This window comes from Rattus rattus, chromosome 9, assembly GCF_011064425.1.
Source record: "Rattus rattus isolate New Zealand chromosome 9, Rrattus_CSIRO_v1, whole genome shotgun sequence".
NCBI classification, from domain to species: Eukaryota; Metazoa; Chordata; class Mammalia; order Rodentia; family Muridae; genus Rattus; species Rattus rattus.
Genome location: NC_046162.1, coordinates 35,616,871 through 35,641,611, shown reverse-complemented (window position 1 = coordinate 35,641,611; position 24,741 = coordinate 35,616,871). Strand labels below are relative to the sequence as shown.

The 24,741-nt window shown below is 48.8% G+C and overlaps 1 protein-coding gene across 1 annotated transcript in view; it reads right to left on the bottom strand.

The window, feature by feature from the left end:
• Window positions 1–24,741, bottom strand: part of Fstl4 (follistatin like 4) — a 433,128-nt gene that overhangs the window by 33,545 nt on the left and 374,842 nt on the right. The window contains exons 7-8 of the mRNA XM_032911962.1: window positions 17,533–17,699; window positions 2,531–2,651 (exon numbers count right to left, since the gene is read on the bottom strand). Of these exons, the coding sequence (XP_032767853.1) occupies window positions 2,531–2,651; window positions 17,533–17,699 (288 nt within the window). The remainder of the gene's footprint in view (window positions 1–2,530; window positions 2,652–17,532; window positions 17,700–24,741) is intronic.

Below are 24,741 nucleotides of genomic sequence, written 5' to 3'. Positions count from 1 at the left end.
ATAAACAATAAGCTTAACTGGGTGGGATCTTGTCATAAAGTCACCACTCCCTCGATCTGGTTATCTCCTTGAACATAGGATTCAGGTCCACTTCCTGGTGCCCCTTTATTACTTGAACCATCCATTTTATGTTTTTCCTTTCTAAGCTTGCTACACTTGTTCAAAATGTTCTTCATGAGACTTAACCAGAGAACAAAGTCTCTGCTGGGCTTTTTTGAGACTCCCTTTGTCAATGGAATTAATGTAAATCTCTTTACCTTAGCCTCAGGTGGACTCTTCAGACAAGGGCAAAAAGCAGCCTCATTCTTCACCAAAATATCACAAAAACAGTCTCTCAGCCACATATTAAAATTCTTCTCTGAAACCTCTAGAGCCGGGCTTCCACAGTTCAAATCACCCTCAGCGACAAAGTCTTCCAGATTCCTACTAGGATGTCCATTAAGCCTTCCTCAAATCATTCCACTGCTTTCCAAATCTAAAGTCCCCAAATCCACATTCTTCTAAACAAAGCATGGGTGAGCCTATCACAGCCATACTCCAGTCCCTGGTACCAATTTCTGTCTTTTTTTTTTTTTAGTTTTTTACTGTTGTGAACAGACACCATGACCAAGGCAACTCTTATAAAGGACATTTAACTGGAGCTGGCTTACAGGTTCAGAGGTTTGGTTCATTATCATCAAGGTAGGGAGCATGGCAGCATTCAGGCAGATGTGGACCTAGAGGAGCTGAAGAGTTCTCTCCATCTTCATCCAAAGACAGACAGGATAAGACTAGCTTCCAGGCAGCTAGGATGAGGGTTTTAACGCCCATGTCCACTGTGACACATAAATTCCAACAAGACCACACCTACTCTAACAAGGCCAGACTTCCAAATAGTGCCACTCCCTGGGCCAAACATATTCGAGTCACCGCAAACACCAAGCCATAGCCCACAAAGTCCCCTACTTCTGGAAGATTCCTTCAGTGGCCCAGTCCTCCTTCCTGGAAACCATGCAACATTAGGAGTCACTGAGCCCTCTGGGGAACTGGGTGACACCAACTATGTGGTCTACCAACTTCAGTCTTGTTGAGGCCAATAGCTAGGTCTGAGACATCCCATCATTGCTTTGTCTTCAGAGTCTTTCAATGGCTGGTTCTGACCTGGTCTAAAGCATGTACTAGGCTTAGTGACATAGGATGTAGGGCTCTTACCCTCTGTTTCTTCAGGCTGGGTAGTCCAGAGACCCACAACTGCCTACTCTATATTATGCGTCCAGATTCTCTTAAGGGCAGCATCATGGCATCCCAGTAGTCATTGGCCCTGGGTGTTCTCAAGATCTGTTTGTAGCTATCAACTGTGTGGGTGTATGTGAGGTAAGGGCAAGTTGCCCTAGTTCTGAGAGCCCCAGTGTCCTTGTCTGTAAGATAGGAATGATACACAGTAGATACTCAGTAAGTGGTCCTACTGTAATTACGGCTTTCAACCCCTCCTATCTTCCATGCCTTTCCATATAGATTCAACTTGATTCCTTCCAAGTCTGATATAATTTTAACCTTTGTAGAATTATGAAAACTTCCTGCATTTTTCTGGGGTCAGCAGACCATCACCTTATATCCCTTGGGGACAGTGATAGGGTCTACATTAGTACAGGTTATCCCAGGAGGGTGCTGAGTGCCACGCCAACTGCCTCTGGGAGTGCCAGGAGCTAAAACACCTATAGCCTAGCAGCCATCCAGTGGGCCACACAATGAAGTAGGAAGTGATCACAGAGTGTCCAGCTCCCAGCATAATCTTCCTACTGTATCAATGGCCCTTCCTTTGGCTAGGAGAGGACTCTTGAGTCTCTCAACAATTAGGGCATGGTTCTGTGGTCTCTCCTTCAGAAGGCTATCAAGGTAAACAGAGCAAGCTAAAGATGCCCAGCCATCCCCAAATGGCTTGACGCTCTCCCTGGATCCCAGAGGTCAGGGAAGGTGAATCTCATGAGGTTATCATTCTTGACACCTCACTCACTCTCTGCTGAGTGATGTCCCAAACACCTGCTGTCACTGAGGATTTGGGGGCTGAGTTGAAAGCACCTCACTGCTCCCCAATGTCTGAGTGCCTGCTTTAGGCCTGATGGGCAACAGCTGGGCTTCGTAGGATGAGGCTAATTCCCCTGATATGATGGTCCGGGTCAGGAAACTGGGTTTATTTTGATGGTGGGTGGGGCTAGGGCGAGATGGCAAGCAGTGTGTCATTGAGGTAGGCTCTCACTCCAGAATGGCCCCAGCCATACTTCACCATGGCCACTGGGCCTCAGAGAAAGAAGCCCAGGGTAACTTGGCTGCATGACTCATTCCCCAAGTCCCCTCCCCCAGCGTTTGGATTCATTTCACCGGATGAAGCCTTGGGTAAACCAGACCTAGCGCTTTCTCAGTCTCTCCCCTCACTACAGCAGATGGGCTACTTATGCCTTTACCAAGACAAAATGCAAGAGAGGATGAGGTTTGCTCGGAGCAGCAGGGAAAATGCTTTGAGGGGACAACATGCATGGAGCCATTTACTAACCATTCACCTGCAGGACGTGGGTCTGGAACAGCTGCTCATGGCCCAAGGCGTGGCAGGTGTAGTTGCCCATGTGGATTGTGGTCACCTTGGTGATGTACAGGGAATCATCCTCGCCGAAGTCCTGTGGGGCAAAAGAATGGTGATGAGATTTGCTTCTCTGTTGAGCAGACTGGACAGCTGGTGGGTTAGTTTTCCAGGAAAAACATCTCCCTCCCTGGAACCTCTGCCTTTGTGTACGGCCATGACCTCTTCTACCTCCTTTTAGGTCCTGGAAACGCTGGCCTGTTTCATGGGAATTGTGCTCACCTGGTACAAGGCTTGATTCTGGAGGGAGGGCCTTGTTGAGAGCAAGGATGGCAAACTTTCTTAAAGGGCTAGATAGGAACTATGTCAGCTTCCCTAGTCTTCTGGTTTCTGTCAACTCCTTGGCTCTGCCGTGATAGCATAATGGCTGGGAAGATAGGCCTATGAATGAGTGTGGCTGTGTTTGACGCCTTCTACGGACTCCAGTTTGCTTAACCAGGGTTCAATTCCATCCAGATCCCAAGTGCATACAGGTAGCATATGGAGTCATAGTCACCCAAGGGAAGAGAGACAGACTGATGGGAACATCAAACAAACCAGACAAAAGCAAGGCAGAACAGAGAGAGAGAGAGAGAGAGAGAGAGAGAGAGAGAGAGAGAGAGAGAGAGAGAGAGAGAGAAAGAGAAGAAAGAGAAGGAGGAGGAGGAGAAGGAGAAGAAGGAGGAGGAGGAGGAGAGGAGGAGAGGGGAGAGGGGAGAGAGGAGGAGAGAGGAAGGGAAAAGAGGGAGGGAGAGAGAAAGGATGCTTTTGGGCTAATTTAGCCCAATGAGGGGTGAGAGAAAGGCACAAAATAGCGGCAGGAAGGCTGAGAGTGAACATGGTTCCTGCTTTCCATATTAGTAAAAACTGGCTCACCGTGCTCTCATCTTGAAAGCTTCTAGAACCTGCACCCTGACTGTGAAACATCACTTTGTTTAAAAGAGCCCATTCCTACCATCCCGTAGAAGCCTCCGCCATAAAGAACACACCAGATAGCTAGCTGACTTGTCCTGTGTCGTAACTGAGCCCTAAGGGCTCACACCTGAGTTCTGATGAACTAATGGCTGCTCAATGCTGGGATGGCAGACTCTGTTTCCCGAACATGGGTGCTATGCTTGGATCCAGTGCTGGGATGGCAGGCCTCTGAAAGATGCTGGGAGGCCGGGTGCAGCCCCTTCTGTGTGTGTGTGTCTCTGTGTGTGTGTGTTTGTGTGTGTTTCTCTCTCTCTGTCTCTCTCTCTCTGTGTGTTTGTGTGTGTTTCTCTGTGTGTGTGTTTCTCTCTCTGTGTGTGTTTGTGTGTGTGTGTTTCTCTGTGTGTGTTTGTGTGTGTGTGTGTCTTTGTGTGTGTGTGTTTCTGTGTGTGTGTTTCTCTGTGTGTCTTTGTGTGTGTGTGTGTGTCTTGTGTGTGTGTGTGTGTGTGTGTGTGTGTGTGTGTGTGTCTGTGTGTGTGTGTGTGTGTGTTTCTCTGTGTGTCTTTGTGTGTGTGTGTGTCTTTGTGTGTGTGTGTATTGGGCGGTTAGGGGCAGGTAGTTCATCCTTACAGGGGGAGGAGTAGGGAGGGGAAACTCAATGTTCCACATGGTCAGACTGAGGCAGACTCCACCCTAAAACGCAGAACCAGAGCTGCTTGCTGGCTTCTAGTGTAGGATCATTCGAATATTTCTTGACTCTCCTCATCACAGCCTTGCTAGGGTCCTCGAAGGAAACCTCAGGCTTCAGTGTTCCCTTTCTATGGTCCCCACTTTGTCAGGGTTGCCAGTCATCTGTGTCACAGCACTTTGGAGGCTTAGAGGGGGTCTAGGTAAGGTGGCCGTCTAAAGTCAAACTCCCAGGGATCACCTGAGGGTGGTACCCCATTAACATCAGCACACAGAATTCAAGAGGTTATTCATGTCAGGATCTGGTATGTGGCTGGCTCCCCACTGCCCTATCCCTGACTGCTGGTGTTCTATATCGAGAGATAGTTAGGGGAGTTAGCAGGAGGAAGATGCTGCCTGCCCAGACTTTGTTCTTGTCAACATTCCTTGAAGAGTATAACATAATAACTGTTGACGAGCCTCTTTACCATTCCCTGCCATATACATTGTGTAGAGCTTGTTCAGAGCTTGTACGTATAGATATGCAAACGCTGTGCCATTTTATATAAAGGACTTGAACATCTCCAGACTTACATCTCCTTGTTTAATCTTCTGGGAAAACGCCGAAACATAGAGCAGATACCCAGTTAGTAGGATCTATTTTGAACACATCTGATTTTTCTAACCTCCTCTATCAGGACATCCTGCATCCGGCCACCATCTGGGGAGCAGAGACCCCCTACCTCTGTCTCCCTGCAGTGTGCTCTTCCCACAGAACAGGCTTTTTCACGCAAACACCAGATGGCGCACATCCTCAACCTGGCCTGGGGGACAGTGGCAGTGCTGCCCCGCTGTCCCATGCTTCTTCTCTGTCCTGCTTTAGTGTGCTTGCCCGTCCTTTACAGGATCAAGGGAACCTTTCACTTGCAGTCCCTGTCCTCCCCAGGTTCCCAGGCTGCACTCACCTCCCACCTGACTGCCCTGACTGCCACTCTAACTCCTTTTCTTCTTTGCATCACAATGCCTTGTTACTGTGTTCGCCACCCTGAAACCCACTCAACTTGAGCTGCATGAGAGGGAGGGGATGCTTGGACTCTGGGGTCACTGCTGTGTCCCCAGAGCTGAACCCAGCAGTCCCCATTCAGTGGTGTTTATTGAGTGGGCAGTAAGCCTCCGCCGAGTGAAGCTTTCTGTAGGGATACAGTCATGTTCTGCTTCCCTGGTGTGGAAGTCTGGTGTTCCGCTCCTGCCTCTGTATCTGATCAAGTGCTGATTAGCCATGTGAGGTCACAACATAGGGGCTGGCAGAATGGCCATGGATTGGCTCCAAGCACTCATGCATATGGACAGTTGTGTATGCACAAGGGCATATGGAGGAGAGATCAACACAGGGTGTCATTCCTTAGGTGCCACCTAGGGGTCTCTGCATTGACCTGCAGCTTGCTGATGTGGCTGTGCTAGCTGGCCAGGGAACCACAGGATCCTCCCATCTCTGCCTTCCCAGTGCTGGGATTGCAAACATGTACCACCACACGTGGCTTTTCCCACGGATTATGGGGATTGAACTTAGGTTCTCATCAACCTTATGCACTTTACTGACTGAGCCATCTTCCAAGGTCTGGTGTATTCCTGTTTCCACGACCTGCCTATCTCTTCTCTATCGTAGCCCTCTGAGGGACTCAGTTCTTTTGCATCCTTCAGGATTGACCGGAGGTTTGGCTCAGGGCAGCAGCAGATAGAAATGCCCTTGTGCAGAGCCCCAGAAAGAGTCTTTTAGCCTCTGCCTGCTTCTCTTGCCTCTCAAGAACAAGTCCTTGTTCCCTTTAAGAGAAGCACCCCCCACCCCCAACCTCATCCCATCTCACCCCCCACCCCCACCCCCCACCCCAGGGTAGTGAACTAGTGGGATGAGCTGCACCAGCCCAGAGGGGACCAGAAAGCCGGCCAGATGCTCTACAGCTCTTTTGTTAAGTACAGAGCACATCATTGCCTGTGGTGTCAGCTCAGGGAGAGCCCGCCTCTGTAATAAATAAAATAATCTCTCTAGGCTAAAACAATAGACATCATATAATTACAGAACGGAATGCATATTGTTTTCTGGATATGAATACTGGCTGCAGAAATCAAATTACCTCATTGGATGTGAGAGAATTACTTTAAACATTGATTTATAAGAAGCTACATAAAACTAAGCCTGCAATCTTTCCTCTTCTGAATGCTTCCTGAGATGTGTCTGAATACTACTATCAATGCTTGATTGCATCGCTGTAATTGTTTTTTTATGGATAGCTTTTTCCCTCTGATACATAGAAATGTATTAGCAAAATCAAAGTTCCTTCCAGAAATAAACAGATGCCAGATTAGACCGTTCTTTGTATGGGTGCACATCCATTTTGGGGGGAAGAGACAATTTTACTTAAAGACATGATGTTTGTCTATTAAAAAGCGATTTTCTAAGTGTTTGCCCTTATTAGAGAAAGTAATTAGATGAGACTTCAGTATTAAACAGTAGTTAAGCAGAGAGGAGGTGGGGGATGCTTCCACAGTGACACACTAGAGTCAGGCATAAGTAATGCCGCAATGAGCCACCAAGGCTGAGTGTTTGGTGACTCAGCGTTAAACAGGAGCACTCCAGGGTGCTACTAAAGTTCAGCTTAACCATACTGTCAAAGTTACAAGTTGAAGCTCAGCTTGGAGACATCTATTCAGAACTTTCCAACCCTGCTCTTTCAAGAAGTGTCACTGAGGGGGCAGGAGAGATGGCTCAGTGGTTACAAGCACTGGCAGAGGATCCAGGTTCAAGACCCAGCACCCACATGACAGCTCACTATCATTTCTAACTCCAGCTCCAGGAGATCTGATGCTCTCTTCTGGCTTCCTGGGTACCAGGCATGCACATGGTGCATAATTATACACACACACACACACACACACACACACACACACACACATAGACACAAGACACAAATACACAAAACTAACAAACCAGCAAGCCCAAGGAACACTCCTGGCTCTCTTTGGGGAGGAGGGATAAACAGGGGTTTCAGATTCCACACCGGCTTGATTCTAGCTCCTAAAACATCACTCATCCTGGTACCTTGCTAGTCAATATATTCCCTACACGGAGTGACATGTGGTTGATTGGCAGTAGCCAATACTCAGAGACATATGAATCACACGTTTAGTATCCAGGCCAAGTGGAGTTCCCATGCCTGCACTGGTATGAACCTATAGCATCCGTACAAAGACATGCTTTGAGCATGAGAAAGCCCTGAGCTCAATCCCTAGCACTGCATGAACAGGGCATAGTATTGCATAGCAATAATCCCAGCATTGCCCCGGGATTATAGATAGGGTCAAAAGTTCAAGTTCAAGGTGTGGCACGATGCATCAGTAGTTAAAGGCACTTAACCAAGCATGATGACCCTGAATCCATGTTGGATTCCTGGGACCTATATGGTGGAAGGAAAACCAGCTCCTACAAGCTATCTTCTGTTTTACACACACACCCCAACCTGCCAGTTCTCTATAGCTGGTCACTTATGTTGGGGTGCCTGTGTTGTTTTAGTTCTTACAGTTCCTCCAAGAACGGATCTGACACTCTGCAGAGACCTGCCAAACCTGTCCTCTTGCTTGAGATCCTTTCGTATAAAGGATATTGCGGCAACATGCTGGGTGGTCACTGAAGCCTAAAGAAGGAAACTATGCAGGGGTAGGCATCCCAGGCTCCCGGGCTGGGGCTGTCCTGCCCACTTCTGGTTCAAGACTAGGAAAGGGGGTCAGAGGTACATAAGAAGGCACCCCCTTCTGGAAGGAAAACTCCTAGCATCTTCAAGACCCTGGGGCATATGTGCTCACTGGAGGACATGAGGGACTACTCTCCCCATGACTATGAGCTCAAGGAAGGTAGGTATCTCATATGTCTCCATCATGGTGTTGTCTTTAGTGAGCCACGTGGTTCGTGATGAATAAGGAACTCTGGTATGACAGCTGACTGGAGGGAGGTATGAACCTAGGATGCTGTTCTTTAAGGCATATACCTGACAGGAAGGGCATCAGGATTAACCATCACTCAAAGAAACTGCTAACTCTTGCCCTCCTCTGTAGAAAGATGGTGCCTAAATCCCCAGAATGTTCTTAGGAGTCTTTGTTTATATGGGATCTTCAGGCCAAGTAGGGCCTACCTTGCTTCCTGAGGGGTTGCAGGCTAAAGCTCACCTACAGGGCAGGCAGGCTATGATGCGGCTCCAGAAAGATCTCTGGATACCAAGGGCTGGCCACACTAGTGTATACTGATGATGGAAAACAGCTCATCTAGGGCTGCCCTGGGAAGGGCCTCAGGAAGCATCTTGTTTGGAACTCTCTGGATTCTGCTGATGTCTTCTGACAGATTCACTCCTGTATATTTCCTGCTGGAAACTGCCAGCATGGAGCACTCCTTGGGCTGGAGTGTCGTGAGGTATAAGTGGTAGCTGTTGGGCTTATGGCCAGGGCTTTGGGTCAGTGGCTAATTGTCAGTGTGTGCAAGGGTTGTGAAGGGACTTGGGTATCAGGATGCGTGTGACAGCACCAATTGAAGTCCCAGACCACTGGAATCAACTGTAGTCACCTACAAGGCATTCCTCCTCCAAGTGACCCTTGGGTCACAAGTCCCCAGGTTGAGAAGGCTTAATGGGGAAATAGCCCCTGGTTCCAATCTGTTCCATGATAGCCAGCTACTGTCATTAGAACATTACTAGATGACTTTAAAAAAAAATACATTTCTTTGTAGGGACCAAGAGATTTTTTGATCAGGCTATTCCCCCTTGATTTGGTGCTTAAAAATCCTTACACATTGTTGGAAGGGGTATAAACCAGTATACACTATGGAAAAAGATTTAATAATAATAATATCTTTCCAAACTGATTATGTCAGGGAGAGGGTCTCACTAAGTTGGTGTGAATGCTTGCCTCAGATGCACGAAGCCCTGGATTTGGCTCCTTCCATTACATAAACCGAGGGTAGTGAGGGCACAGTGGTGATCCCAGTAATCAGGAGGTGGAAGGAGGCAGGAGAATCAGATGCTCAAGGGTAACCTTAGCTACACTAGGGGTTCAAGGCTAGCCTGAACTGCAGGATAGCCTATTTACAAACAACAAACAAACGAACGAACAAACTCTCTCCAAACCGCACATGTGCTTCTCCCAGAAAGTTGCCTCACAGACTTGGGCAGAGATGAGAGGTGTGTGTTTATCTGGATGAGGACTGCAGCACAGGCTGTGGACAACACAAAGGAACAAAGAGACAACACTGAGGGTACTCCGGGTGGGCACAGGCAAGGCAGGGAGCTGTTTTAGTGTGGTCCTGGGACTGCAGGTTTTGGAGAGCATCCTTTGGAGGGGTGGGCTCCAACCTGCAGTGGCCAGGAGGGACATAGGACAGCCTCCTCCACTGTCTGTGAAGACTCCATGGGCTCTGCCTCCACCAGGGTCTAGTTAGGTACTGAAGGCAGCACTGAGAGAGGAGGAAGGTGAGCCTGAGGACCACACCTAGGAAGCAAACACCAGAGAGAGCACTCCGGACAGTCGAGCCACAGGTCCACAATTGGCACACCCAGACTTGGCACCCCATCTCCAGGACTGACTTTTTTCTTTTCTTTTTAATACAGGGTCTCATGTGGCACAGGCTGGCTTCTGACTTGCAAACAGAAGACTTTCAACTTCCTGTCTTCCTGCCTCTGCTGCCTATGAGCTACAGTTACCACACCCTGTTTACACAGTGCTGGGGACGGAACCCAGCGTTTGTGTATGCGAGACAAGCAGTCCATCCGCTGACCCACATCCCCAGCCCATGGAACTCTCTGGACAATAGATCAATAGTGTGAATCCACCCAAAGATCAAAAAGGCAGGAGCTTTTTTGGCCCCGCCTTCAAGTACTGTGTTTTCCAAGAGTTTAAAACAAAATGTACCCAGGAGTTTAATGAGATGATCTTAATGCAGAATGACAGCTACTGTCTGCCGTGTGGCAAACAGCTCTCCATGCTAATCAAACGCCTTGCATCACGCCACAGTGCATTCACGACCGCTTCATACAAAGACAATAAAAATTAAATGAGTCATGAGCTCCTAAATCATTTTTTTTTTCTTTTTTTTTTTTTTTTTTTTTTTTAAAAGAACTCACTTCCAAAGAAACATTTGGAGAGAGCAAGCACATGCCTCATTAGAAATATTTGTTCTCAGTTCTACACCGTTTAGCCATGGGGGAAAGGGAACCTTTTAACAGACCCTTCAAACAATAGCACAGATACTTGCTTCTAGTGGGCTTTGTGTTGCTGCTTTTATCACTGTACTCTGCCTGCCAACAGTTGAAAGCCCCAAATAGTGAGCTTCAGTTAAAAAAAAAAAAAAAAAAAAAAAAAAACCCACAGAAACCTCAAACCTACAACCCAATAAAGACTGGATCGTTCATGTTATTTGAAATATACTGAGTGTGTGATAAGTCTTTAAAATCTGTTAAACATTTATTTATTTCACGATGACTATATGTATGTACAGACATGTGCACCATAGTACAGACACATGCATTTATGTGAGGGTGTGTACCATAGTGTGCATATGTGTGTGTGTGTGTGTGTGTGTGTGTGTGTGTCTGCGCGCGCACACACATGTGTGCACATATGGAAGTGCAGGTATGGAAGGCAGAGGATAACTTGAGGGACTTGGCTATCTCCTTCTATCATGTGGGACCAGTGAGTCACCATATTTGGCAGCAAGCACCTGTCTTTACCCACTGAGGCACCTTGCTATCCCATATCCCCCCTCCTCACTTTTTTTTCTTTTTTAAAGAGAAGAATATAAGAAAGACAGTGAATACAGTGGTACAGTGGTACAGGACTTGCTGAGCATGTACAAGGTCCTGGGTTTGGTTCCTAGAGATACACATGTGCGCTCGTGCTCTCTCTCTCTCTCTCTCTCTCTCTCTCTCTCTCTCTCTCTCTCTCATGCTTTTTTTTTCTCCCTGAGACTGTCCTCATTGGGGCTAGAGGGCAGTGGCTAATGAGCCAGTACCTCATACCTGACCCCCACACCCAAGAGAATGCAGCTGTGGGATCTCAGGACCCAGAGCAAGTTGAGGGGGCAGGCAGAGGTAGCCCCCAGGCATGGCAATACCAGGCACCAAGTATTATATCCTGTTATTAAATAAACCCAAAGAATGCCACTGGGTGGCAGACTGGCTGCAAGCCCCCAGGAAGCTCCTCTACTCCTTTGAGTGCTTTAAGCCTGTCCACCTTATGCAGTACTGAGGAGGGATGCAGTTGGGGGAAGAGGCCAGTCCGGTACCTGCTACCGTAAGTCAGGAGCAGTTGGGAATCTGTAGGAAAAACAGCCCCAACACTCAGTGATTCTGCTGATATGGCACCATCTGCAGCTTTGGGTATGCCCTGTCCGTGTTTCTGTCCCCTCATTGGGCAGGTGCTGTGGCCCCTTGAGTGACAGGGAGAGTGTAGGAGTCATGGGGTAGAGGACAAATGACAGTATTTGGGCACACAGTCTGGGTTCCGGAATGTCCCTCACTCAGCCCGGAGGGCTTAAAGAATCAGAAGACTGTGGTCCAGAGTGGGTTTGCATGTTTGCTTTGTGCAGACAGTGAGGCAGTGTCCAACCCCCTGCCTCCGGATGCCCAGTATAGGGCCGGGAGTAGCATATACACACACCTGTCTTTGACGTGGACCCCAGCTTAGCCCCCAAGCCTGGCTCTGAGCCCTGAGGAGATGGAGAGCTAGCCAGGGAAGGGGAGACATGGTTCTTGTGATTTAGGCAAGAAAGCAAAATGCTTTCCTGGCTTCTGTGCAGGACATACTTGAACACACACACACACACACACACACACACACACACGATGCACACACACATGCACACAAATCCCAGAGTCCAAAGTGGCTTTTTTTTTTTTTTTTTGATTTTTTTTCGGAGCTGGGGACCGAACCGGGGCCTTGCTTCCCTAGGTAAGCGCTCTACCACTGAGCTAAATCCCCAGCCCCCAAAGTGGCTTTTTTTTAATCACTGAGCTGTGTGACCCTCAGGGTAGGGGGACCCTGTAGAGCTTAACCTCCCTTTCTAATGGGACACCTATAGCGGTAGGCATCTTTCTTTTCCCTAAGATATCGTTGTATCTGGGCAGAGTGATTCCCTCCAGGATGAACACCCTATCATGGACTCTGGCTGCTGGCAGACACCTGTTATTGGCAATTTGTGAGTGACACCAAGTTGCTGTGTCACTTGGATAAAACAGAGACAGGGAACTCTGGCTGATGGCTTCTGAAGTTCACAGTGGGATGGCCTGTGGGGGCATCATGGTATGGGCTGGCGGGGGTGGTATGGGGTGGGAGATCAAGGTCCCCTCTTCTTCCTCTATCAGACACAGTCTTCGGGGCAGCCTGATGGCAGAAGACAGTTTCTGGGTCAGTGACAGTAGCCACAGGTCCCTGAGGATTGAGGCGAGTGGAGCTCAGGGCCAGATCTGAGACACATGAGAAAGAGAGCTGTTTCCGGAAGTAACTGAACTACAGGCTGCATGTCATTGGCTCCAGGGACCGCGGGTTGGAGTAGAAACCATTGAATTCACTTCAAGAGGTGGGCATATTGTAACCTTTTGCAAGGGTGCCGTGGCTGGCACTCTGCCCAGCTGCTTCTTCAGGGTGTGGGGCACCTTCTTTTGGGGTTGTCTGCTGTTATAAAGCTGCTTGGGGTGAAGCTGGAGCATATGCCTATGAAATACTGGTGTGGGTAGTACTTCCTGAGAGGCTCTGAAAGGTCCAGGTTGGACTTTCTGACAAGGGGAAAGTCCTATCGATGGAGCCATAGTCACACGGAGGGAACCTTGAGCAGGAACCACTGTAGCTGCTCTGACTGTGTCCTGGGCCAAGAGAGGGGAGAGACCTGAGAGCAGCCATGGACCTCCCTCTTATTCTGGGTTCCATGTTACTTGGGACTCTTCTTGGAGATATGCTCATGTTTAGGTTGGAAGGTGGATTGCATTACTCCCTGGCCAAAACCCAGTAGCTCTCCTGAGTCTATGGGGAAACGGCAAAGACTGTTAACATTAATACTTCAGGCTCTTTGTGGGGTCTGTTGCCGGCTGGGGCCTTTCTACTATTCTCTCTTGCTTTTTCCTGGTTGCAGGAAGCCCCAGTCAGGCCCTCTCCTTTCTGCAGCCCTTCCAACAGGTGCTTGGAGAAGCCCTGCCCCTCCCTGTGTGCTGGGGACAGCGTCTTTGCTCTGGGCCCCAGCACGGGGCCTTTATAGCTCACCGGCACTTTGTAAGCAAATCAATGCTAAAATGATGACTGGCAAGCAGGGTGCGTGGCTCTCTGCAGAACACAGGCGGCTCATTGCTCGCCTCCGGGCTAGAGGGGAGCATTGACTTTCTGATCAAATATTATTCTGATGCGCAAGGCATCTTTGATGTTTGCAAGTCAGAAAAGTTTAATTACATGTGTCATTAGGATGGCATTCTCTAATAGCTCTGTGACTGAATTCATTAACAGAATTCTTAACAGATAAGACAAGACAAATTAATATTTTGTTGCCCATGAAAGCGTCTCATTAAGAGAGTAGTGAAAAAGTGATTAATATTTTCTTGCCAATCAAGATGTCTCATACAAATGACAAAGAAAGGAGCCCCACACCTTTTGTGTTTTCTAATCTCCCTGCCTCCGGTTTGGAAGGCTGATCCGCTTCCTTGGTTGGAAGCCATGTTGGGTACCAGGCATTAATTACAACTCTGTTGATTGTATTTCGGCATTCACAGTGGCAGGGGGAGTGGATGCTGAGATGGGCAAGAGGTTCTGAAAACACCAAGAACCCCAGGGTCCTCCCTGGCTGTTCTCTCCTGGCCAGTTCTTGCTTTATAAATGCTCCAGGTCTTCTAAGGACCTTCAGTTGCTCCCTTTGGCCTGACTTACTCCTGGAGGCCCCCTCCTTCCTCTCCTGGAGGTTTGCCGCTGCAAACCTCGGTATCTGGTACTTGGCTGGGTGTTACCCACACATGATCAGCTTAATATCAATGATGATGATGATGGTGATGATGATGATGATGATAATAATAATAATGATGATGATGATAATAATGAAAGTAAAGGTGATAATGGCACTCACAGAATAGTCTAAGTCAAGAATGAGCCATGCCTCGTATCACTGTAAATCTATAAGGCAAGTACTCTCTCATTTATCTCCATTTCACAGATGAGGAACACTGAGACCTATAAAGGTCAGAGGCCCTTTCCAAGGTCACTCAATTAAGTGAGAAGCTGAGACTCTAACCTGGGCCCCTTCGAAACCAGTCTCCGTTCTTCATTAGCAGGTGGTGCTCCGTCTCCTCTCCCTGAGGTAGAGGAGGCTGTGTATGATGCACTTGCAGGTAGTGGGGACCCATGGGGAGCAGGTGCCCCCCCCACTTGTGTGCGGGGGCGTCTGAGAAGCCTAGACCCGCCTAGGCCTATTTGCAGGCTACCGACTCAACCATGAGCAAGTGTTTCTGGGGAGGTAACGAGGGACCATTAATCTCTGGTTGCACCCACAATTATCCAAATTGCTAACCTGATTTGAAAAGGAGAAATGCAATCGAGTTGGTGCTGGAGGCATGTTTGAGTAATTTAATTAACTGATGGCAAGTGCACTAAGGAGCATTTGCCTCTGCTCTTATTTCTGATGTGTTTAAATAGAGCACCAAGGAACGCTCGGGAGGTTAGTCAGTCACCAGTGGCCCGGCCTCTCGAGGAGACAGTCACAGCGGCCAACGCTGTTTGTAAATGGATCCTAATTATAATAGGGTCTGTGTACACAAGCTCACACACCCAACGCACACAGACACACACACTCACACTCACGCTTACAGACACACAGACACACATACACACACATACACACATGCACATACACTCAACACTCAGATGTACAAACATGCCCTAAACACTCCCCACACACCAAACACACACACAGACACACACACAGACACACACATACACACTTATACTCAACACTCATATATACACACAGGCACTCAACACTCCCCCCAAACACAAATACACACCATACACATACACACATAAATTACATATATACACTTATACCTAACACACACACACTTACACTCAACACACATATACACACACATGCACTTGATACTCCCTACACCCAACATACATATACTCACACTCAACATACACATGCACACACACACACACTCAACAAACATGTACACACACAAATTACTCACACATATACATACATACACACACACACACACACACACACACACACACACACACACGCACGCACGCACACACACGACACTGAACTTTCTTGCTATGATTTCAGGCAAGGCCTGGCCATCTCAGATCCAGAGGATGAAGGGGTGAAGGATGTTACTCAAGAAGTGTCTTATTAGGTACCCACGCGGGCAGTGCTTCACCAACACTCAGAGATGGCTGGGAGGGGACACTGGCTGTCCGTACCACATAGGGGAAATCTCAGGGAAATAACCCTGCCTGCTGTGACAAGATGGCTGAGGACAGGCCTCAGCCAGACCTGCCAGGTTAGAAGCTTCAGAGTGGCCATCCTTTTCTAGCTGCTTCTCCTGTGATCTGCAGGTTCTACCCAAAAGGGCCTAGAGTCTTGATGGCACTTATATTTGGGGCTGGGCCTCTTACACCATGACAGACTCAGCACTGGCAGGATCTTCAGATCGTGGGTTTAGCTGTCATCTTGAGGGTGGCTATACCACTCACCACGGTCTCTGCTTGTGCGTGCATGTCCCCAGGGATGGGAGGCTTACTCTACCATGAGACAGGCCCGATGGCAGCAATGCTGAACCATCTAAGGAGCTCAAATCAGTCTCTTTGTGGGCACGTGGCTCAGGTCAGCTCCCTCTACCACACCCCCTACTCCACCTCCTGTAGATAGTCGGGATCTGACCATGCATCCTGTGACTCTTCCTTTTCTGACTCGAGCATCCTATTGCGGCCCCACTGTTCTGTCCCGAGTCAAGCAGGGCAGTCTCCTCTGCTTGAAAACTGTACTCCTTTTATTTCAGCCCAAGACCCACAGCTACCTCAGCATCTCACCAACATGGGTAGCACTGCTGATGTCTATCATGAATGTGTGGGTAGCCACATCAACCCTTTACCAAAGCTAGACCAGTTGGAATATTAATTAGTTCATGTCTTCTTGAAGTTCGGTGGAAGAGAGGGGCTTCCCAGGTTGCTTTCTTAGAGATAAATTTACCACGGACCAGCAGGCCCAGGGATTACTCAAAATCACAAAGCTGATATAGAACTAGCTGTCTGGTTCTTTAGGGTCCAGAAGTATTCCTACTGGTCATATAAGTATCAGGCTATGTGAATTCACCCACCTGCTCTCTTCTGATGAGGAATGTGTATGTGTGTATGTATGGTGTGTTGTGTGTGTGTGTGTGTGTGTGTGTGTGTGTGTGTATTGTATTGTATGTGTTTTGTGTGTCTGGTTTTTGTACATGCTGTGATGTGTGTATGTATGTAGTATGGTGTGTTGTTTTGTGTGTGTGTGTGTGTGTTGTATGTGTTTTGTGTTTGTCTGGTTTTTGTATGTGTTGTGATGTGTGGATGTATGTATGTATGTATGTGTGTGTGTGTGTGGTGTGTATATGTGTGCATGTATGTGCATATTGGGTGTGTGGGTTTATACATACAGTAGCTCTCACAGTTGGCATCACTTTGTAAATGCCTTTGGACACTGGGATTGGTTCCGTGCTAAACCAGGGCCACTCACGACTGAATAACCTACATGTCCATCTGGGGAGGGAGGCAGCTTGAAGGTCTTTGAATCTGCACGTACTTACCCAGTGAAGAAGATCCTCAAAACAAGCCTCCTCTGGCCTCACTTGGCCCCCTCACACATTGTCTGTCACATACCTTCCCTTCAACCAGTCACCCTGCTCATTTTTGCCCTCTACAGGGACCAGCCTTCTGCCCACACTCTATCTAGCAATAGAGCGGGAGTTTCCTCTTTGTAATTCCTGGCCAGAGTCTCTCTCTGGCTCTGAAGCCTTCCGCCTGGCTGTGCTCTCTGACAGCTTGTGGCCCATCCCTTCGAGGGATGAGGTGCCACCTGCCCTGGCCACGTTCCCTCCTAGTCAGTAGCCCCTCTCCTTTGACTAGACATGACTGCCGTCAGGATGATGACGTCATTCATGGCATCCTTTTCATCAGTGACTTGGATCCTCGAGAGCTGTCAGGCTGAGTGTAGACCTATTAAAAGGAAGCCCTTTGCCACTATTGCCACATGGTGCCCCACAAGGTGGCATCCCTGGGACATACATTAGAATGAGTGTCAGGGAACTTACATTGATGTCTTCCAGACCCAGGAAGCTCAGGGTGAGCCCATTGCGCTTCCAGATGATTGGTGGCCTCAGGTCTCCACGAATGGCACAGGTCAGCACTGTGCTCAGGCCCACGGTCACTGTGGTCACGCTGACCTTGTCCTCAGGGGCGAGGCTCAGTTGAATCACCTCTGTTGAGGGAGAGGAGAGAGTGGTCAGAGGCAGACACGAGAGGTCAAATCCCAGGTAATCTAGGTAAACGGTTATGGATTCACTAAAGAGCAGGGTCAAGGGGAGCCTTGGGCCCCCAGAAGTGGTTTATAACGTGCCAGTTAAATGCACGGATAGACGCCCTTGCCGGGTGATCGGTACCAATGATGTGTAATGTCAAAACCAGTCAGGAACTTGGCTAAAGTGGAGGGGAGACATCTGGGCCATGGGTTCATGAGTTTCACCAGTTGCTAGGCCCCATAAGGCCCACTCAGAAGAGAGACCACAGAGCCAGTTGTGGGGTGTGCTGCTTGGAGCGGCTGGCTTAATGAAATTGGAACCTGCTAAGCACGGTCAAGGTCTGTTGGTGAGCCGACAGGAATGTCGTCCGTCTGGGGTTAGCTTAAAGGTTGCACTGTCTGAGGTCTGGAGAATGAACTGGCTGACCTTTGAAAGTCTGTTTCTGTCTGAAGATTCACTGAGCTTGGATTTAGATTTCTGTTCTGTGACCATGCACTGTGGCCTTTCATTATTATTTATTTATTTATTAATTATGTTTTTTTTCAGTGTGTTCCAGGCTGGCCAAGTTATGAATCCTTGTCACTTTCTGCTTGCTAACTGGCATGGAAAGTGGTCACTCTAGGCAAACATAGAAGGATCTAAAGTATTTCCACAGCGCCCCCCCCAAGCTTTCTAAAACTCTCAGGATTTATGAAAAATTAATCAAATCCAGGCTGCTCAATGCAAACATGGGACTAGGCTAGAGTTGAGGGAGTGGAACGGGTGTCCCCTGGTCTTTCTCTATGTCCTCTCAGGGGCTGGGGAGGCAGGTTGGCTCAGGGGTGGGTATGTGTGTCTGTATGTAGCGTAAGGTGCTGGCAGAACTGTACGGTGCCATGCTATCTCACTACGCTGTCATACTGGGACACGGGTCCCCTGGCAGGTATATCCTTCAAAGTGTCAGAAACGACGCACAGACTGGGAGCCGAGCGCTGTGGGCTGCTGGGAGCCAGGAGCTGGAGTGGCATTGCCCCAGGCTGTGCATCTGGACCACGAGCCCTCTTGCCAGCCCGTGGGGGAGGGGAACGGTGCAGAAAAGAGGTGCGGGTTTAACACTGCAGGGTGCGAGTTGAAACCAGGTGCCTCAGGTCAGATCTGCAGCAGCCAGGTCCCTTCCTTGCCATTTAGTGGCCCTGCCCTGGGCCTTTGAAGACGATCAAGCTGCACACGAGGCGTTCCCCCGGCGTCTGTTGGATGGATGGGTGAACAACAGAGAAAATGAAAATAAAGGAGCTCAACAGCAGAGAGGCCGGTGGGGAGGGGTGGTCACTCCGAGGAAAAATGTGACTGGAGCGAAGGAGCCAGTGCGAGGGAAGATAAGCAGCGGGTGATGGATGCGGACGCGGGCGGCATAATATTTCACAAACATTATAGTGGTGCATTTCAAGTTTCCTCTTAAATCACCGTCTGCCTGCTGCCCTCCCACCTCTGGGCCAGGAGGTGTTACTGCTCAGGGTAGGGAAAGAGAGGGTGCAGACTGTGTGGCTTTGCAGACTCAGAGGATGGGGAGAAGGGTGTGATGGAAAGGGGTGAGGAAAGAAGGGAAGGAGGAAGAGAGGGAGAGGGAGAGGGAGAGGGAGAGGGAGAGGGAGAGGGGGAGGGAAGGAGGGAGGGAGGGAGGGAGGGGGGGGATTTGATGAAACTATTGTGCAGCTCCCATTGAGCTCTGGGGTTTTGGAGCTCAGGAGCCAGGATTCTCAGCTGGAGAAAGCTCTTCCTCAGATGATCACTGTGCTCTGGGAGCAAGAAGATGGGTGGAATGCTGCTTTTGCTCCAGGGGACTATGGGAGTAAGAAGAGAGTCTCCCAGGTACGTAAAGGAAGGGATCCTGAGGGGTTTAGAAAGATACTGCATACTCTTATAGAAGCTCCCTGAATCCTGCGAGCCAGACCAAAGCCTGAAGATGTGCCAGTGGCCGAGGTTTGTGGGAGGCTTAGCTTGGATGGGGGGGCAGGGCTGACCTTTGTAGCCTGGAGGTCCTGCTGGTTGGAACTAGGGGGAGCAGGAGAGGGACCATGCCACTTCCTGGAGACCAGCCTGAGGGCAGCTAGGATAAAGCTGCACAGAGAAGCCCTCTGTTTCTACCCAGAGCATCCATACCTGTGGACTATGGACTTGCCAGCGTGGACCAGGCTTAGCAATGGAGGGAGTGTTCAGTTACCTCTTTCTCAGTGCCTTGGGAGAAGAAGTGAGCCTAGGTTCTAAAGGGATCACTGCTCTCTGCAGCCAACATCCATCAAGACTAGAAAGACAGGCCAAACCATCATCACAGAGTTTGCAGGAGACAAGGCTTCTCCTGTCCCTTGAGCTCCACTTCTCTGCTGAAATTTCCCCCAGATGTTGCACCACATCCCTAGGTAACTAACACACAGTGGTGCCCCTCTACTTGGACCACTGTGGACTCTTGTGAGTATGGTGGGCACCCTGGAGGCTTCTGTGAGGCCTGGGAACCACTGCCTTCCGAGATAAGGAGGGGCCTGGGAATCTCAAAGGCAGAGGATGAGAGGCAGGCAATCTGATGGGTTAGAGTTCTGGACGGCAAGAACTGGCTTCCATGTAGGATAGGGCTCCAACGTGAATGGTAGGATCCCCTCCTTCCTGGGTCCTAACTTTCTGGTAGAGCCTGGAACATAGGGCCAAATACGAACAAGGCAAACGCCCTGGGGTCAGGGTAGTGGGAGCCTACTGCGACCCTCTGGGCTGGGTGATGCATCTTCGTCAGTTGAGGTCCTCATCATTTGTATGTACGAAGACATATGTACTTTGTGCAGGAAAAGCTCATGCGAAATTAGAATGCGTGAGTACCCGCATGCAGAACCATCGTAATTCTGCTCCCGTCAGCTACACAAATATTAACCAAACAGCAAATATTTGGATCATTTAAAGTTTAATTAAATGAATGTTTTATTGGATTTAATTCGTGTCAATATTCCCCAGCTCCTTTTAAAATTCTAAAGAGATTTATGGTTCCTGAGCCCTCCTCTCCCACCCTGCTTTCTTTATTTACTGTTTAGCAAGCTTTCGCTAGCAGTCCTTCCTTCCAGGCTGAGTGAGAAGACCAGGCAAGTTAGCTTTCTGGGGTAAATTTGAGGGTGGGAGGCAGTCAGGAGCTGGGGTTAAGTGGATAGGACAGGACCTCTTCCTGGGAAGAAGCTTCTGAGAAGTGGAGGGACCTTGGGCAGGCCCCTTCCTTTCCTTCAATGTAGACATCAATAAAATGAATAAAATTGACCAGGAGGCCAAGGGGCTCACTGTCAGCTACTTTTCTCATGGTTGTGAAGAAACATGGACAAGAAACTGCTTATGGTGGTTTGAATATCCTCGGCCCAGGGCGTGGCACTATTAGGAGGTGTGGCCTTGTTGGAGGAAGTGTGTCACTATAAGGGTGGGCAATGAGACCCTCCTCCTAGCTGCCTGGAAGACAGCAGTCTTCTGTTTGCCTTTGGAACAAGATGTAGAACAGCTCTGAATAGACAGCCCTTCCTGCACCATGCCTGCCTGGATGCTGCCATACTCCCACCTTGATGATAATGGATTGAACCTCTAAACCTGTAAGCCAGCCCCAGTCAAATGTTGTCCTTATAAGAGTTGCCTTGGTCATGGTGTCTGTTCACAGCTGTAAAACGCAAACTAAGACACTGCTAAGGTAGGAGGCTTTATTTTTGCTTATGGTTTGAGAAGGGATATAGCCCACCATGCCGGGAAAAGTTTGTCAGCAGGAGAGCACTGGACACATTGCGTGTGGAAGCAGGAGCAGAGATAGAGACCAATTCTGATGCTCCGCTTGTGGTCTCCCTTTTCTCCCCACCCTGGGACCCCGCCTGATGGGGAGTTGCTCATGTTCAGGGTGGTTCTTCCCTGTAATGGTTTGAATGGAAAACCAGCTCCCACAGCTCCCATAGGCTAGGGTCTTTGAATACTCTGTTCTCGGTAGGTGGCGCTCTGTGGGGAGTTTTAGGTAGGGCACCTGTGCTCGAAGGACATCACCAGGGATGGGATTAGAGACTCAATCCCTGGCCCTGCTCTCAGTTTGCTCTCTACTTTATGCTTGAGTTTAGAGCCAAGAGCTCTCAGTCCACTGCTGTGCCTCTCCAACATGATGGGCCAGTATCCCTCTGGAACCGTAGGCCAACATAAACTCTTCCTTCTATAAATTGCTTTTGGTCTTGGTCATGTTTTTATCACAACAACAGGGAAGTAACTAACATCCCTCCTCCGTTACACCTCTCTGGAAACATTCTGACAGACACATTCAGAGGTGCGTCTCCTAGGTGGGTCTAAAACCAATCAATCCAACAATGGTTGAGCATCACTCTAAGCTGTTAGGTTCTACAGCTCTGAGTAGACAGTTCTGAGTGGATGCCCTGCAGAGCCCCGTCCGTCATCCTGCAGGTGGTGCCTGCTCTGCGTGCCTTACCCTCCAGGGTTTTCTGCCTCTGCTCTTCGCCCATTTGCTCACTATCGTAAGAGATATGGCCCAAGTAGAAGCACCAGGGACTGCCATGCCTCCCAAGAGCTCCCCCCATGATACCTGTCCTCTATTCAATGGCTTCCAACAGCTTCCTACGTGGCCCTCTCTTATTGTGGTTCCAATGTGAAATGTTCCCCATCAGCTTTAGCAGGTGGAGCCTTGCTAGAGGAAGCGGGTCACCAGGGAAGACCCTCAGGCTTTATAGCCCAGCCCTACTTCCTGTTAACTTGGTTATCTTCAGCTGGCTTCCTGCTTCTGCTGATGACAGCTTCCTTGTTATGATGGAATGACTTGTAGGCTGTGATTAAACCCCTCCTCTCTCGAGCTTCCTGTCAGGCATTTCAGGCATGAGGACTAATACGCTCCCGATATAATTAATGCCCCTTCCTCCTGGAAGTCTCTATTGCCCCTTCCAGAACAAAGGTGCCAGTGGCCCTCTGTCACCCACAGATGCAGAATTTAGAAGAGTCCCTGATAACTGTACCTACTCTGTCTTGGACATTATGCACTAGCTAGTTTCCTACTCCTTGTATTTAAAACAGTGTGTGTGTGTGTGCGTGTGTATGTGTTTGTATGTTTGTGTGTGTGTGTGTGTGTGTGTGCACGTGCGCACCTGTTTGTGTGAGCATATGAAAGTACCAGTGTATACCCTTATGTGCATGTATATGGAGACCAGTCAGTGCTCTGTGCCCATAGGGACATGGACGCCTCTGCTATGAGAACTGGCACTGCTTATGAGAGCTGCTGGGTGGTGACGGATTTTAAGGAGGGTAAGAAAATCAGGTGGTCAGAGTTTGGGCACCTAGCGTGCTATGGCTGAGGCTTCCTGGCAGACATGGGGTTCCTCTTGCTTCCCGCTGGTGTGAGGAGATGGGACATACACTATGACAACTGTCATGTCTGCACAAGTGACCTTCTTCCAACAAGGGTGGCTCTCATGGCTGACTTGTTTGTCCTATAGCTATAGTGCTGTTTGTGACTAGCATGGCGCCTGGCACATAGTAGGTGGGCTGAGGCCTAGACCTCTTTCTACTCCCCTGCCCCAGGGTAGGACATCCTTCATTTTGCAGACAAAGTATTGTAGCACTGGCTTCCTCCTTCCTGCCTTCACAGGTGTTGGAGAGAAGGGTTTCCATGAGGAAGCTACAAGTCTTCCTTAAGCAGGCTCAAAACCGTGTAAACGAGGAACAATGAAGTGGTCAGATTGCCCCTGTGGTTATACATCCTTAAAGCTATGGCTACGCTGTCCCCACTATTCCTGAAGCGCCTTCCCACAAATACACTAACACAGGGCCAACATCCGTAGAAGATCTACGTCATTATGTCGCTTGCATGATGGTTTACATAACGCCTGTATTAGTGACTTTTCTATTGCTGTGATAAAAAGCTATGACCACAGCAACTTATACAGCTTATTGGGACTTATGGTTCCAGAGGGATAAGAGTCTGTCATGGAGGGGAGACAGGAATGGCAATAGCAGCAGCAGCAGCAGCAGCAGCAGCAGGGAGCTGAGGGCTCACACAGTTCATGCCTAGCACAGAGAGAGAAAACTGGGAATGATGAGAGGCTTTGAAACCTCAAAGACCACTTCCAGTGACATACCTTCCCCCAACAAGGCCACACTTCCTAAACTTCCTGAACAGATCATCAATTGGGCGCCAACTGTTCAAATGCCTGAGACTATGGCGGACCCTTCATCTAAGCTACTACGTTCCCTATTGTTGGCTTTTCTAGAGGATTATGGGAGGAAATACCCTAAAAGGAAAATCAAGTCCATCCTGATGAAAAGAAAACAGGTTAGCTTACCCCATGAGCATGCCATGTACCTCATAAATATTCATTAAAGCATCTTTAAAATTCACAGTTAGGGACTGGAAAGGTGACTTAGTAGTTTGCTACTGCAGAGGACTTGAGTTTAGTTTGAGCACCTGTATTAGGTGGCTTTCGAATGCGTGTAACCGCAGCTCCAGGGAATCTGATACTTCTAGACTCTGTAGGTATGAACACACCCACCCACACACACACACACACACACACACACACACACACACACACACACAGAGATTTAAAAATTCACAATACAGACCCACTTGGCAACTGCCCCATCTTGAGATAAACTCTTTTACTGCAGTCTCTCTTTGATGTGTTCTAGCCAAATATATTTCTGCTTAAACTGTTCCTGTCTCTTGACTGAATTATTTCCTTCGCTAAGTTAAGAACCTAGAGGCCCTCATGTCACGCTAACCCTCCCCCCTTCCCAGAAAGCAGGAGGCCATACAATTTCAGCTGCTGGAGAACCAAGTTTGTCTTCACATTAGTTCCTCTCCCAGTGAACTTGAACACAGCTAGACTCACAAATGTAGCAGCACCCGCTCAAATGGGACTCTGGTACTTCCTAGCCACAGAAATGAAATGTCTCCAATTCTCACCAAGTTGGTGTTAGTTTTCTTATGTCAGAAAGGCATTTAATGGCTGGCGCATGGCCCAGCCT